Here is a 16,188-nt window from a genome sequence, read left to right as displayed (position 1 = left end):
AGAAGCCTATTACAATTGTGAGAGTCAATCAACAACACAACTGGAGCAAGGCCTGTCTGCAATCTGGAAGGAGGGATGTCAGTTGTCTATCTTCTCAGTTCAACACAAGGACAACACAAAGATGACTGCAAGTCATGCTTCCCTCCTTGATAGAGCAAGCCTATCTGTCTACAAAGGCTTGGTCCTCAAGTGAAGTGAGCCTGTCCATAGGCACATTCAAGCAAAGCAACCCAAAGAACAAGCAGAGGGCTTTGAAGATGGGAGATCCATTCAACCCAAGGTCTTGATGGCTAGACCCAGATAGAAAATATGGAGAAGACAAGTCAGGGAGGACTGTGTTTAATTTCCACAGAAATCCCAGTAGGTTTAAGGAAGCCTGCTTCCAAATCAATGAAGGTGAAAGCTTGCCTTCTTTGGAGAAGAAACAATTGTAACCCACCCCTGAATTATTCTCCTTAGGGGCCTGGATGTATGGCCTAAAAGGTCTTCTATAATGAAGTGAGGTGTCTCCATGTGCACATCTCCCAACACTTGCTCTTGATGGTCCAAGAAGGTCCATCATGGAAAGGATTAAAGAATGATATTTATTGAAGACAACCAAGATGCTGCATTTACACTGTGGAATGAATGCAATTGGACTGTGGTGGTGCAAAGTTATGGGAGCATGGGAGGTCTAGTTTGACAAGGCCTTTCACATTCTCTGCCAAACAATACCAGGACCTTGTCCAACTGAAACCCCATGCTTCCTGTAGCATGACATGTCCAATGCACAAGGTTTGTTCCATCTTGGTTTGCCAACAGGAGATCTTCCCATCCTAGTGAAATTAATTCTACAATGTTGAAGTGGACTAGGTTGGTTCCATCTTGGTTTGCCAACAAGAGATCTTTTCATCCTTCCATCTGCCAACATTCAGCCATGAAGTGGTATCTTAAGCCTACATTAATAGAACTTCACCCACAGAAGTTGAGAATGCTTCAAGCCTACATTAATGGTGCTGGATTAATTCTACAGTTTGGATTCAGGGGTCCCCAAACTCAGATCTATGGGTTGGATGGGACCTTCAAGGCCATCCCTAAACTTTAGATTGAGTCTGAAATGACTTGAAGGCACACAATAACAGCAATGGGATGTTGTGTGGTTCCTGGCGCTGCATGGCTAAATAATACAATAACAACAATCCTAATTAACTTGACTTTCTCATCAGCTAAAAGCAGGCCTCACTTTTCAATGAAAGACTGGTAAGTTTATGCAATTGTACTTCATTTTAAATGTTGTATTGATCTTTCATTGTGTGTGTGATTGTTATTATTTTTTTTGGTACTGCAAATAAAATATGTGCAGTGTGCATAGGAATGCCGTCATGTTTTGTTCAAACTATAAGACCCCTGGTTTAGATGCTTTCCCTAGACTTGCAGGAGAACCACTATGGGGAAAGTTGCCTCAACATGTATGTAAGAGAATGAGAGGCCCAATCTTGAGCCAAACACTGGAGCGCATCCTCCCCATGCGCACACCTGCAGAGCCACAACTTCACATCCAGAAGTGGGACAGAAATAACAGGCCATCTCTCATCCCAGCCCTCCACCACCCTCCCTGAAGCCAATTTATTTGTAGTTAAGCAGAGGGGGGTAGAGGGGAAAGGGAGGTTGCCATCTCAGGTTGCAGTCCATGCACACACTGTCACATTGGCTTCTGAGCCGAGCACATGAAGGGTTTCCCCACATCTCTGAAGCCACAGCTCAAGCCAAGAGCTGGAGTTTGGCCTCTTTTCCCCTCCCAAAACAACACACAGCACCTCAGCTGCCACCAAAGTCTGACAAGTCATCATCAACACTCCAAATAATAACAACAATAATAAATATCCTTAGGCAGAATCAGGGATGATCAAGAAGAATATATTATTCCCCCCACAAAAAAAACAACAACATTTAGTCGGAGAGAGCCATACAAAAGTGGTCAGATATCAAATAATATTTTAATTTCTGAATACTTTCAATTTTTTTCCTTGGAATATAACACACAAAGACTGGACCAAACAGTTTTCAGTTATTATAACTTTTACAGTATACAGAAATGTTGCACTTTTCAAAAAAAAAAAACCTTCAGCTTTTTTTCCTCTTTAAAACACAAAAACTGTAAACTCTAAGATACTGAATCAACCACGTTATCTATAAGTGCCAACAGTAGTGTTATTTTTTTTGTCATGCTGAATTCAATGGTTTTTTCTTCTTTTTTTCTTTAAAAAAAGGGGGGAAAATATCAACAAGTATTATAATACAAAGAGCTTGCAAATATACAAACAGATAAAGAGGGGACTCGGTAAGTAGGTAACAATTGGGGGGAACAAGGAGGCGGAGAGGGGGAAAACCCGAAATTTCATTCCAATTACAAAAAAAGTTCACTTGGTGATGATTCTCTCTGGGTGCAGTTGGGTTTTGTGTGCGTAGTGGGTCTGAATGGATCTCATTGTCACCAAAAACAACAACAAAAACAAACCAAGTTGCGTCTTAGACGCAATATTCCATCTCCCTCTAAGAAATATCCATTTATTTCCCTTCCCAAAATCCAAGCTTTGTCTTGAAAATAGAGATACAAAACCCTAGGAGAGGTTTGGGGTGAAGGTGGGGAGGTGGAGAGGAATAAAATAGTGGTTTCTTGTATTTATTTGGGATCTGGAGCATTAAAACTGTGATGCTTTGCTTGGAGCTAAATGTGGGCTGGGCAGTTTTTTTAAGTGCGCTTCCCTATTATTTTTCATATTTTTTTTGAGGGGGGGATTGATATATATATATTTCCTTTCTCAGAAACCTTCCCTTAACAGTTTTAATTCTTTCAGAACATTTTTTTTTCAAAAGGATACACAGATTATTATTTATTTTCTTCAAACCAAGATTATATCAAACCACAGAATCAACTGGTTTGGAACCAGGAGAGAGAGAGAAAGAAAGAGAGGAAATATACAAAAAGAAGGGGGAGAAATTAAAAAAGCCCAACCCCAAACAAAACTCTATTAGGTACAACAGGCAACATAGGACAGTTTGGGGCAGAAGGAAGGAGAGAAAGAGAAGGAAGGAAAGAAAGAAAGAAAGAAAGAAAGAAAGAAAGAAAGAAAGAAAGAAAGAAAGAAAGAAAGAAAGAAAGAAGGAAAGAAAGAAAGAAGGAAAAAAAGAAAAAAAGAAAGAGGATTGTTTCCATTCTGTTAATTATCTCCAGATCTCCTCTAAAATGCACTTTTCGCAAGAGACTGTGTTCCAAAGTTTAACACCCCCACAGACAAATGAGAGGAAGAAAAAAAAACATTATTTCCTTTTTAAAAAAACAAGAAAGAGAGAGAAAGAGCGAGAAAGAGCAACTTTTGAACGACAAGGAATTTTTTCTTCTTCTCTGAATGCATTCTGTAAAAAGTTCATTTCGAGAGTCTCTTATTTTTTTTGTTTTTGTTTTCGAGTCAATGCAAAAAGTCCAGGGCCAATTCTCTTCTTTTAGCCAAAGTGGATCCAAACCAACCTCCTTGGGGAGCTGAAGGACTTTATCAATATCATTATTATTTCTTAGCCAGACCCCAATGTCAACTTGCCAAGAAAACAAACCGAAAGGAGGAAAGAAATAAAGAAAAGGGGGGAAAAAAGAATCTCTGTTCCGAATCTTTCCACCACCCCCCCCCCCCCCCCCCAACAAAATTGCTCTGATTGCGCTGGTTTCGGTAGTTTGGTTTGTTTCCTCCCTTTCAGCCATTCGGATATTTTTTTTTCTCATTTCGTATTTATTGATATTCTTTGCCTCCTCCTTCTCCTTATTGAATGGCCATGTAAGGCCAGTTAAAACTGCTTCCAGACAGTAACATATCCCGGATCAGGGTCTCGATGGGGGTTTTACCTACCAAACGGACGAAAAACAATTGCTCTATGACCGAGGAAGAGACGGTGCGCAGAGACGGGAGGCGTAACAACAGTTTGCCAAAGCGCGTGGGTTGGTTCGGGTACTGGCTCCGGACGTACTCCTCCAGCGCGCATTGGGACTTCTCCTGTAAACTTTCGACGTGGGCCACGTCGGAGAGACCACACGCATCTGCAAGGCAAGGCGGGAGGAGAGAGGGGGGGGGCACAGGCTCGTCAGGGTCGGACACTCCTTTTCAGAACTCTTTAGACCTCTTTGGGAGACCCTGGTTGCATCCTCCCAAGCCCCAGCCTCACTACCCAACACCCTGCTATCTATCTCTATCTCTATCTCTCTATCTCTATCTCTATCTCTATCTCTATCTCTATCTCTATCTCTATCTCTATCTCTATCTCTATCTCTATCTCTATCTATCCATCCATCCCACCCACCTACCTATCTACCTATCTCTCCATCTCTCTATTATTTTTCTAGGGTATTTCTACCCCGCCTTTCTCCGCACAGCCTACCAACATATAATATGAATCAAACAGAAAAAGGTAAAACTATAATAAAGCACCAATCCCATAAAATCCATACGTTAAGATAAAAGCAATAGCCTCCTCTAACTATCTGGAGTTACTCTATTCCATGTTTTGCTTTTATTGTTGTTGATTGTTGGATATTTGTCTCCCTTGGGGAGACAGGGCGGGTTATATATCTATCGAACTATCTATCCAGCTAGCTACCTACCTACCTATCCAGCTATCGGGCTATCTATCTATCCGTTTCTCTACCTACTTACCTACCGAGCTATCTATAGAGCTATCTATCAAGCTATCCTATCTATCTATCTATCTATCTATCTATCTATCTATCTATCTATCTATCTATCTATCTATCTATCTATGGAACTACCCACCAACCTACCTATCTATCCAGCTATCGGGCTATCTGTTTCTCTGTCTACCTACCTACCTACCTACTGAGCTATCTATCAAGCTATCTATCCAGCTATCTATCCTATCTGTCTATCTGTCTACCTTTTACTTTTATTTGTGTGTTTTTGTATTTTTGTACCATTGTATGCTTGTTTTATCATCTGTAAGCCGCCCCATTCCTTCTGAGAAGATGGTGGCGGGTATAAAAATAAAATTATTATTATTATATTATTATGACTTATCGAGCTACCTACCAACCTACCTATCTATCCAGCAATCAGGCTATCTATCGGGCTATCTGTCTATCTATCTGTTTCTCTACCTACCTACCTACCTACCTATCTACCGACTTACCGAGATTTCTATAAAGCTATCTATCCTATCCTATCTATCTGCCTGCCTACCTACCTATCTATCCAGCTATCAGACTATCTGTTTCTCCACCTACCTACTTAACTACCTACCTATCGAGCTATCTATCAGGCTATCTATCGAGCTATCTACCTACCTAGTTATCTATCAAGCTATCTGTCGAAATATTTATCTACATACCTACCTACCTATCGAGTTATCTATCAAGCTGTTTACCTACCTATCTATGGAGCTATCCTATTTATGAGCTATCTATCGAGCTATTTCTCCATCTATCTACCTACCTACCTACCTATCTTGTAGACCTCTTTAGATCCCCATCTTCTTTATTTATTTATGAGATATGTACCCCGCCTTTCCCCAATCAAGGGCCCCAGGCGGCTTACTGCCCATAAAAATATACAATCTCAAAATTAAGAACAAGTCAAAACCATACATATTAGCAGGTGCTGTTCAACCCTTATGAACACCCCAAAAAGATCGGCAAAGCCACCCTGATAATACCTAACAGAAAAGCTTCCTTACAAAGGAAGGTTTTGAGGTTCTTCCTGAAAGCCAACAGGGAGCGTGCAGATCTCATCCTGAATTCGTATTTGTCTCGATTCAAGGACTAATATTTCGGCCCTTTTCGAGGTTCATCCCCACTCTCCCAACCCTTTGATTTTTAAAAAACATTTATTCATTTATTGAGTATTCTTTTTGACCCCCTCCTTCCAAGACTTCAGTCACAAAAGGGATCCCTTCTCCGAGTCCCATCGCCAATATCCAACACCTTGCTTGTATGTATATGCATGTGTACATTATGTATATATGTTTTGTATGTGTGTGTATGTACACACATATATAATGTATATAAAAGTTCCCTTTCTAAGATCCACCGTCAATATCCTACACTTTGCTTGTGTGTGTGCCTATCTCTATAAATTCAGATATACAATATACGTGAATATACGCCTATCTATCTATCTATCTATCTATCTATCTATCTATCTATCTATCTATCCATCCATCCATCCATCCATCCATCCATCCATCCATCCATCCATCCATGTTTTCCCCAGGATAGCTACCATTTCCAGAGAGCTCAACAACGGATCTGGACCAAACCTGGCACACAGACCTTCTCATAATCATCTTAAAATGCTGGTTTCAAGGGGATAATTGTGGTGGGATGATGGGAACTGTGGTCCACCCTACATCTAAAGACCCATGCCTACCCTATATCCAGAGAACCCTATGCATTTCTGAATGGGACCTTGCATAAAATCCGAAAGCAAAGAATGACTACTTCTAAGCATGAGTGTTACGAAAGACCTATCCAATTATATATATGTGTGTGTGTGTGTGTGTGTGTGTATATATATATATATATATATATATATATATATATATCCATATATATATTCATCTTTCTATTTATCTAGGCATATACTTCTTTAGATATTCATATATATATATATATATATATATATATATATATATTCATATACATCTGTCTGTCTATCTATCTATCTATCTATCTATCTATCTATCTATCTGTGGGTGTGTGTGTGTATATATTCCTCTGTCTGTCTGTCTGTCTATCTATTTATGCACATACTTCTTTAGACTATTTGAACATCAGCCAAACCAAAGAATGACTATTTCTAAGCATTAGCGTTACAAAAGACCTATCCAATTATCTATGTGTGTGTATAGATATAAATATTCATGTATATGTATATATATACATATAGCCTCATCTATCTATGCATATACTTCTTTAGATATAGATATTCATATATGTTCATCTGTCTGTCTATTTATTTATTTATTTATTTATTTACAGTATTTATATTCCGCCCTTCTCACCCCAAAGGGGACTCAGGTCTATCTATCTATAAATATACTTCATATCTGTCTGTTCGTCTGTCTATCTACCTAAGCATATATTTCTTCAGACTGTTTGGATATCAGCCGAAAAAGACCCCTTTCCGAGTTCCACCTTGCATGGAAACTTGGCCTAAAACTCCCTTCCCTATTCTTCAATGGGCTTCCCCAAAAAACGGAGAAGGAAAGGGACCAATCCTAAGCTTTGGACCCAGGTCAAGTTGCCTAGAGATCTCAGGTCTGGCAGATTTGGAGGGAGAGGTCCAGTCTGGAAACATGGGACACGCTTAAGTTCTTAAGTTCAGGAGTCTCAGCGTGGACGAAAGGGACTGTGCTGTCTTACCTCCTGCAAGACTTCCTTCTGGGCGAACCTGCCTCTGGGTTTCCATACAAAGAGGGCTGAAACCCCTAAATCTGTGCAAAGTTTTACTGCATTGGGGATGCTGCTGCTTTGTGGGCGGTGTGTATTTTAGATGGGGAGAGGAGAAAGAGAAGGCAAAGTCCCTAAACCTCCCCCTTCCCCAAAACAACTCACATTGAGGGGAGAAGAAATAATAAAATGAGCATAGTCTAATCATCCAGGCCAGGGGGGGAAACAGGGGGGATTTTTTTGTTGTTGTGAAAGGGAAAGGACAAGAAAAGAAAGAAAGAAGAACCCACACACGGCCAGAAACGGGCTCGGCTCCAGATAATAGAACTCCGCCGCCCAAAAAAGCGATTCCCCCCTAAAGGAGACACCGCTTTTTTTGTTTTTTTCCTACCGGGCTTTGAAACTGATTTAAGTGGCCCTTTAAAACTGATCTTGTCAGTTTAGTCTATTCAAGGGCAACCAAGCAAACGCTGATGTCTCTCTTCATTAGAGCAGTTTCTCAATCTCTCTCTCTTGTCTCTTTCCCCCAAACTCCCAATCTCTCTCTCTTTCTCTCCTCTTTCCTTCCCAATCTATGTATGTATATTATAGGAACTATCCTGAAACTATCTTGAAGATTTGTTGATTTATATTATAAACCAGAGGATAAGATTCCGCCTTGCCTTGCTCGAGGAATCGCCACTTCAGACAGACCCCAAAATACAATGAGGTCTCCCCTTTGAATCCCCGAAGCTGCCTTGGCTCAGGTTGTGACCTTAGCCGCTTGGGCAAAGTACTTGCACATGCATAGCTTTGAAAGCCATTAAAACCCCAGATATAAGTTCTAAAGAAAGCCTTAGGAGAGAGAAAGAGAGAAAGAGATGCTCGACGTGTCTGCATCTCAATGCGCCTCGGGCACAATGAATGGCATTGGGGCATCTCGCTGGGCAACATTCCTCCCACGGCATCTAAGTATTTTATAACCCCACCAACATCAGATAAGGCTGGCCTTTATCTCCACTTGGAAAGCGATCTTACATCCCCGAGCTGTAAATGTGGCAAAAGGCTCATAAACGGAGACAAGCAGCGTCCAGGGTAGGGAGTGATAGTCACCAACACTCTTGGAAAGGGCTCTAGCAGCAATAAAATTATACTAATAATAATAATGCAGAGGAAGATTATTTCTCTTCATTATGGGCCTTGGAGAAGGAAAACAAGGGAAGAGACTTGAGACACCTCATTCTTGTCTTTGTCCAAGATTGTCTGCTATGGTCATGATAATAATATTAATATTAATATTAGTAATAATAATAATAATAATAATAATAATAATAATACAGAGGAAGATTATTTCTCTTCACTATGAACCTTGGAGAAGGGAAACAAGGGAAGAGACCTGAAACCCTTCATGCTTGTCTTTGTCCAAGATTGTCCGCTATGGTCATGATAATAATATTAATATTAATATTAGTAATAATAATAATAATAATAATAATAATAATAATTCAGAGGAGGTTTTCTCTTAAAGGAGAGCTATATCTGGGCCTTGGAGAAGGGGAACAAGGGAAGAAACATACAACACTCCCGTGCTTGTCTTTTCCCAGAACTGTCTGTGATGGTCATGATATTAATTTTATTAATAATAATAATAATAATAATAATACAGAGGAATAGCGCTTCTCTTCAAAGAGAGCTTTATCTAGGCCTTGGAGAAGCGAAACAAGGGAAGAGACATGAAACACTCCATGTCTGCCTTTTTCCAGCATTATCTACAATGATCAGGATATTAATAGTAATATTAATAATACTCATAAGAATGCAGAGGAAGAAGATTTCTCTTCAATATGGGCCTTGGAGAAGGGAAACTGGGGAAGAGACATGAAATACTCTGTGCTGGAAAAAAAGGGAAATACTATGTACCTGTCTTTTTCCAGCATTGTCTGCGATGATCATGACATTAATAATAATAATAATAATAATAATAATAATAATAATAATAATAATAATAGTGCAGAGGAAGAGGGTTTCTCTTCAATATGGGCCTTAGAGAAGAGAAACAAGGGAAGAGGCATGAGAAGAAAGGAAACAAGGGGAGAGGCATGAAACACTCCGTGCTTGCCTTTTTCCAGCATTGTCTGCGATGATCATGATAATAATATTAATATTATTAATAATAAGTCTAATAATAATGCAGAAGAGGAGGGTTTCTCTTCAAGAAGAGCTATATCTGGGCCTTGGAGAAGGGAAACAAGGGAAGAAGAGGCATGAAGCGCTCCACGCCTGTCTTTTTGTCTGCGGGTGATCGATCACTTTTTGGAGAGCAAGGAATTCGGGCAGGGAGGGAATATTGGGCCAAAAGGAGGGGAGCGGCTGTGGAAAGGCATAATGTATAAAAGGAAGTGGAGGTCACGACCTAAAGTTTGGACAAAGTCCAGAAAGGCACTCGGATTCCCTTAGACCGCTTTTAGCACAACAAGGGATGGAGGATCAATCCTGATTTTTCTCACATTAACTACACTTCGCCAGTCCTGCTTCCTGTTATCTATGTATCTCCATTTACATATATAGGTGTATGTATATATATATATAATGCCATAAGTTTAATACATTCCGCCTCTGTCCATTGCCCCAAGTTGACAAAAGAAATATCAATCTTCATGTATATATCATTTATTGCCTGTGAGTATATTTAACTTCCTGAGTGTCAGACATTACAGTTAGTGACCTAACCAGGTGATTGTTATTATTATTATTATTATTATTATTATTATTATTATTATTATTAATGTAAATAAAATAGAGCTTGGAATTATTTCACCTCCAGAATTAATATCCGATAATACTCCTCACCCAGGTTGAGCCCGGGCTAATTAGATTTCATCATGCATGCCATTATTGTTTTATAACTGTCGTGCTATTTATATGCAACAGAAAGTTGGCAAAGGCCGGCTCTGTGCCTTCTCTCTCTCTCTCTCTCTCTCTCTCCCTTTCCACTTGCACTTAAACTCTTTCGATTGTTTAAGGGACCTTTATTTCTTTTTTTAACAAGGGGAGGAACCTGAGATTTTGCAGTTCAGGAACTACAGCTGCAAACATACCCGAGGAGGTATTTTCCAGGGCCTTTTTTCCCCTTGGATCTGCGGCAGGAATATTGTTCCTTTCCAATGCCCCGTCCTGTTTGTTGTCCTTTCAAAGATCCCCTATAATCCCTGCTCAATTTAAAGGCAAAGCCGTCCTTATTTGGGATCTTTTTTTTTGTGGTCCTTTCCTCCCTCGGTTTCTGGAATAACCTTTTCTTCACTTCTCTTTCTCCCAGAACCTAATACATTAAGATTCAAGGAAAAACTACTGTGTTCATAGTGTTCATATACGCTCTTTGTTGGATTTTAACTTGTCCACTTCGAAGTGGGTTCTTCCTACCATTTCATCATTCAGTTCTTTCTTTCTTTCGTCTATATATCGAAACTACATTTTTATTTATGTCTTTGCAAACCAGGTACAAGAAGACTCTTACTAGCCTGAAATGGCTTCAACCCGGGGATTTTGCTGGAAACTGAATGTTTGGGTTATAGTCTTAATGGAAAGTCTTCTGAATAAGGACTCCACGTGGACTCGGTATTATTATTATTATTATTATTATTATTATTATTATTATTATTATTATTATTATTATTAAATAAATGTATTATGCTCAGATTGTCTACACAGCCTAGACGTCTATGTTTTTGATTAAAGGAAACTTTGGAAACTTTCTCCCCTTCCTTCCATTGACACGCGAGAAAATCAATATTTACTCCCAAAGAAAGGGACTCAAACCGGGGTAGAATCTGCTTATTGCCCACACACATACAATAAAAATAAAACAGAGGTGCAAAATCCTGACAAAATATGGAAGGGGTGTCTTTCTAGGTTGGCTTAACCTTCCGTCTTAGAAGGGATCTCCTCGCCAAACCATTCTCTTTCCCTGATTCGTCCAGATCTTAGATCCTTCTCCACACTCTCTGAATGCTAGACCTGATTCCTGACCGTGTCCATATCAGAGATATCTCCTGACCATGCCCAGATTCTGGCCCTTAATTCCCTGATCTAAACCCGTAATATCCCCACCCCCTTGTCTAAATCCTGGACCTCTTCTATTATTATTCTTAATATTAATATTTCTCTACTTTTTCTCTCCACAAAGGAGACTCAAGGCAGCTTATATTAAAAGCATTTCAATACAATGTAAGATCTACAATAAAATGGCTCTTCTGGATGGTGCGGCATCTCTCCTGACCATGTCCAGACCGTAGATCTTCATGTCTAGATCCAGCTCCTAAACATCTCCTGGTCAAGTCCAGATCCTAAATCCTTCATTGCCCTGTCTAAACCTTAGACCTCCTTTGGTCATGTCCAGACCCCAGACCCTTCCTTGTCCTGTCTAAATCCTGGATCCAGATTATGGACCTTTCTTGACCATGCCCAGATCCTAGATCCTCCGTGTATAGATCCTGATTCTAGATATCTCCTGATCATGTTCAGATCCTAGTCTCTTCTAAGTCCTGTCTAATCCCTAAATCCAGATCCTGGACCTCTCTTGACTATGTCCTGATCCTTGATCCTTCACCACCCTGTTTAAACCCTAGACCTTCCTTGGCCATGTCCAGGTCCTACATCCTTCCTCGCCCTGTCTAAACGCAAGACTTCCCCTTACCATGTCTAGACCCTTCCTCGCCCTGGCTAAACGCAAGACCTGCCCTTCCTCGTCCTGTCTAAAACCTATATCCAGACCCTCACCCTCAGTTGGCTGCGTGCAAACCCTAGACCCTTCCTTGTCCTGTCTAAATCTTACATCCACCTCCTAAATATCTCCTGACCATGTCCAGACCCTTCCATCCTTGCCCTCTCTAAAGGATCGATCCAGACTGACCCTCCCTTAGCACGTCATGTCCAGACCCTTCCTTCCCCTTTCCTCCAGACCCTAGACCTGGCTTGACCCTCACCACGCTCGACTCTCCCCAAGGCGCAGACTGACCTGAGGTGAAGAGGACGATGGCCTTCAAGCAGCTGTATTCGGCCGAGTCCACGTGTAAGGCCTTGAGCTTCTCCACCTGCTCCTGGAAGATGCGTATGTGGTCCATGAAGGCCACCACCCGGTCGGCGGACATGGGCGAGGCGTGGAGGCCGGCGGCGGCCAGGAGCGGGGCGACGTGGAGGGGCATGGAGCACTGGGCGGCGTTGAGGACGAAGAGCTCGCTCCAGGTGAGCCGCAGCAGGGCCACCTGGTCGGTGATCTGCAGGTCGGGGAAGAAGGGGATATTCCGGGCCCACTCCACGGCGCTGAAGAGCATGCGGGCGGCCAGCTCGCAAATGTTCTCGATGCCCATGATGTTGTTGGGCTGCATGCACTGGCTGCCGAAGCGGGAGGTCGGGTAGGGCTCGGCCCGCAGGAGCAGCGAGATATATCCCGAGAGGTACGAGTGGCAGTTGAGCGGGTCCCCGTTGGTCAAGGCGAACTGGCCGTGGGTCGGCTGAGTGGGCGGCATCCTGCCCCGCTGCACGGCTGCAGTAAAGAAGGAAGAGACTGCAGCCATTAATACCGCCATCGACGCCTCCGGGGCTGCCTTCGGGGTCTCCTTGGGTGGGACCAAGGAGTCACCAAAGGGGCACAACAACTCAACCGGGGCCTCCTCTTTCTCCCAGGGCTCAGCATCGCCATTAGGATGAAATAAATTTATTCTGCTCAGACTGCCAGGCATGGGCAAACTTCGGCCCTCCAAGTGTTTTGGACTCCTAACAGCAGAAATCGTGGGAGTTGGGAGTCCGAAACACCCGGAGGGGCCGAAGTTTGCCTATGCCTGCTTTAAAGCGAAATAATCACATTGTGGGAGTTGGAAGTCCAAAACACTTGGAGAGCCGAAGTTTGCCCATGCCTGGCTTAGACAGAATAGTCTCAATTTTTTATCCAAACTTTGAAAACTTTTCCCCTTCTCTTCCATTGACAAACAAGAAACTGATATTTATTTACTCCCGAGGAAATTTTAGAATGGACTGCCTGCTTATTACCCACTCAGTAAAAACAACACAGAGGGGCAAAACACTGACAAAATAAGGAATGGAAGATCCTTGCCTTAGAAGGGAATCTCTTCTCCAAAGCATTCCCTTTCCCTGATTTATCCAGACCTTTGATCCTTCTCCACATGAACCCAATGCTAGACCGCACCATGCCCAGATCCTAGAGAATATTATCTCCTGCCCATGCCCAGAACCAAGAGAATATAATATTCTGCCCATGTCCATGTAGAGAATATTATCTCCTGTCCTAGATATGATTTTCTACCCATGTTCAGATCCTAGAGGATATTATATACTGCTCATGTCCAGATCCCAGAGAATATTATCTTCTGCCCACGTCCAAACTCTAGGCAATATATTCTCCTGCCCATGCCCATGTCCTAGAGATTGTTATCTCCTGCCCATGCCCAGATCCTAAAGAATATGATCTCCTGCTCATACTCAGATCCTAGAGAATATGATCTCCTGCCCATGTCCAGATCCTAGAGAACATTATTTCATGCCCATGTCTAGATCCTAGAGCATATTATCTCCTACTCACGTCCAAACTCGAGACAATATAATCTTCTGCCAATGCCCATGTCCTAGAGAATATGATCTCCTGCCCATGCCCAGATCCTAGAGAATATTATCTCCTACCCATGCCCAGATCCTAAACCCTTTATTGCACTTCATTGCATTTTGTGGGGGAAAGGAAGCAAGGAGGGGGATGAAAGAGACTAGACTGGGCAAAGATCTCTCCAAACTAGGATTATTGCGGGAGCAAGGAGGGTGTCTCTTTCTAAACTATATGAAACGTAGGGTTTTGGGGAAGCTTTGGTGGTCAAAAACCGGGCAGAGCAACCCACAGCAATCCTCCCCTTTGGCCAAACTAAGGAGCACAAAAACACAGAATTATATATATATTTTTTCAGGTGGGAAACAAAACATAAGCTTCGCTCCAACATCCTCTCTCTATCGGATCCCTTTTCCCTTATCCTCCCCGTTTGAAGACTAAGCCAAAGGGCAAGGAGAGGCCAAGGCAGGCTTTCCAACGCCCCTTTCTCCCTTCCTTTCAACGCCTTTTCCCCATTGAAAAAAAGAAAGCAGAGGTAGGGTTTTTTATTTCAAGATCAATACTGCAAAGGCACGCACTCCCGAGTCCGCGCGGAGGGAAAACCCACTTCCCATTCAACACAGTCAACAGCCGGAGCCTATTCTCCTTTTGGAAAGGTCTTTCTAACCCCCTGCTCGAAATGGCCCAAGAAATATAGGAATCTAACTCACAGATAGACAGAGATATGCAGGAATATTTTTTCCCTCTGTCGCCTGCCTTGATTTTCTAGGTCAGTGCGGGGGGAAAGCTGGGCCATGTCTCCCCCTTCTCTGCCTGGCTTGTTTTGTTTGAATGGGCCTTTCCTCCGGTTCATAAACGGACGGAGAGAAAGGGAAAGAAGAAAGAGGAGAAAGGAAGGAAAGAGGAGTCGAAGAAGCGGCCTAAGAATAAATCCCATCGCCAGACAGGCGGCTTCGCTCGGCCTCTTTCCCCTGCCAAAGCTCCATCTTGGGAATCGACACGGAAATAAAATCAAACTCCCTTTTCGCCTCTTCCTACCCAAACAAACCCATTTCTCCTTCCCGCTTTGCAAGTCTAATATCTTAAAAATACATTCCTCAGTCTCTCTTTGACTCCTGCCAGGAAATATAGTGCTATATTATTGCTATGAATGAAAACAATGCCTGGTTTTGGCCTCTTTAGACACTCATATAGATATGATTGTCTAAAGATTGCATGCAAAAAAGGAAAGGACAGTGAGATAGACAAGGAGAGAGAGAAGAAGCCGGTTTGGGGAAAGGAAGGGGGCAGGATTGAGAAGGGAAGGCCTGAGGTTACGGACCGATACATACATTAAATACTACAAAAATATATTCATATCTGAGATAAATCCAGAGGCAAAGGGGTAAAAGGGAAAGAAAGAAAGGTAGCCTTTTTTAACCCCCCCCCCTTCTCAAAAGCTGCCTGTTTCCTCCTTTGGAAAGAATATACACATTTATGTTTTGAGATGAAGAGAGGCGAAAAAAAGGCATATATTATTCTATTCACAGAGTTTCTTGCTCCTCCTTTTTCCCCCGGATAAATCACCGGCTTCTGTTTACAAAGCAATGGGTCTCTAAATACTTGAAAAGTAAAAATAAATGACAATTCATTCAAGGTTCAAGTCTTACCCGGAGCTGGCTCGGTCAACAATAAATGCGAGGCATATATCCCAACACACACAAGGAAACACACACACACACACAAACCTCCCATTTGTCCTGCTTAAGGACAAATGACCGGCCCTGGCCTCAAAATGGATCCTCTTCCATACATACAAAACACACCAAAATAAGAGTTTTGTTTCCCCCCTTTTTCCCTCCCAGCTAAGCCAGAGAAATGGCCAGCTTCTTACAGGCAAAATATCTTCGCCTCGCTTTAAAAATATATTCATAAAGGCATTAAAAAGAACACAAGGTCCGAGTGCTGAAGTTTGCAGCCAGAGAATAAAATAAAAGGAAGAAAATGTCCCAATGCTCTGGTTGGCGCCCAGAAAATAAAATACAATAAAATACAATAAAATAACAGAAGGTCCGAGTGCTCAAGTTTGCACTCAGGTAATAATAATTATAATAATATAATGTTATAATGTTGGGGTTTGCATGCAGAAAATAAAATATAAACAATAATAATATAAGGTCCCAGTGCTCAA

The 16,188-nt window shown here is 41.9% G+C and overlaps 1 protein-coding gene across 4 annotated transcripts in view; it reads right to left on the bottom strand.

Moving 5' to 3' along the window:
• Window positions 1-1,957: 1,957 nt before the first annotated feature.
• Window positions 1,958-16,188, bottom strand: part of nr2f2 (nuclear receptor subfamily 2 group F member 2) — a 30,062-nt gene continuing 15,831 nt past the window's right edge. For 3 of the 4 annotated variants that reach the window (XM_062963221.1, XM_062963220.1, XM_062963219.1), the window contains 2 exons: window positions 12,423-12,950; window positions 1,958-4,069 (listed from right to left, as the gene is read on the bottom strand). In XM_062963221.1, coding sequence (XP_062819291.1) covers window positions 3,795-4,069; window positions 12,423-12,950 — 803 coding nt within the window. In that variant the 3' untranslated portion in view covers window positions 1,958-3,794. Of the gene's footprint in view, window positions 4,070-12,422; window positions 12,972-16,188 lie in introns of all 4 variants that reach the window. The other variant, XM_062963218.1, reaches the window with a different exon arrangement.

Source organism: Anolis carolinensis, unplaced genomic scaffold, assembly GCF_035594765.1.
Source record: "Anolis carolinensis isolate JA03-04 unplaced genomic scaffold, rAnoCar3.1.pri scaffold_11, whole genome shotgun sequence".
NCBI lineage: Eukaryota > Metazoa > Chordata > Lepidosauria > Squamata > Dactyloidae > Anolis > Anolis carolinensis.
Note: the sequence above shows the minus strand (reverse complement) of the source record. Positions and strands in the feature narration are given on the sequence as shown.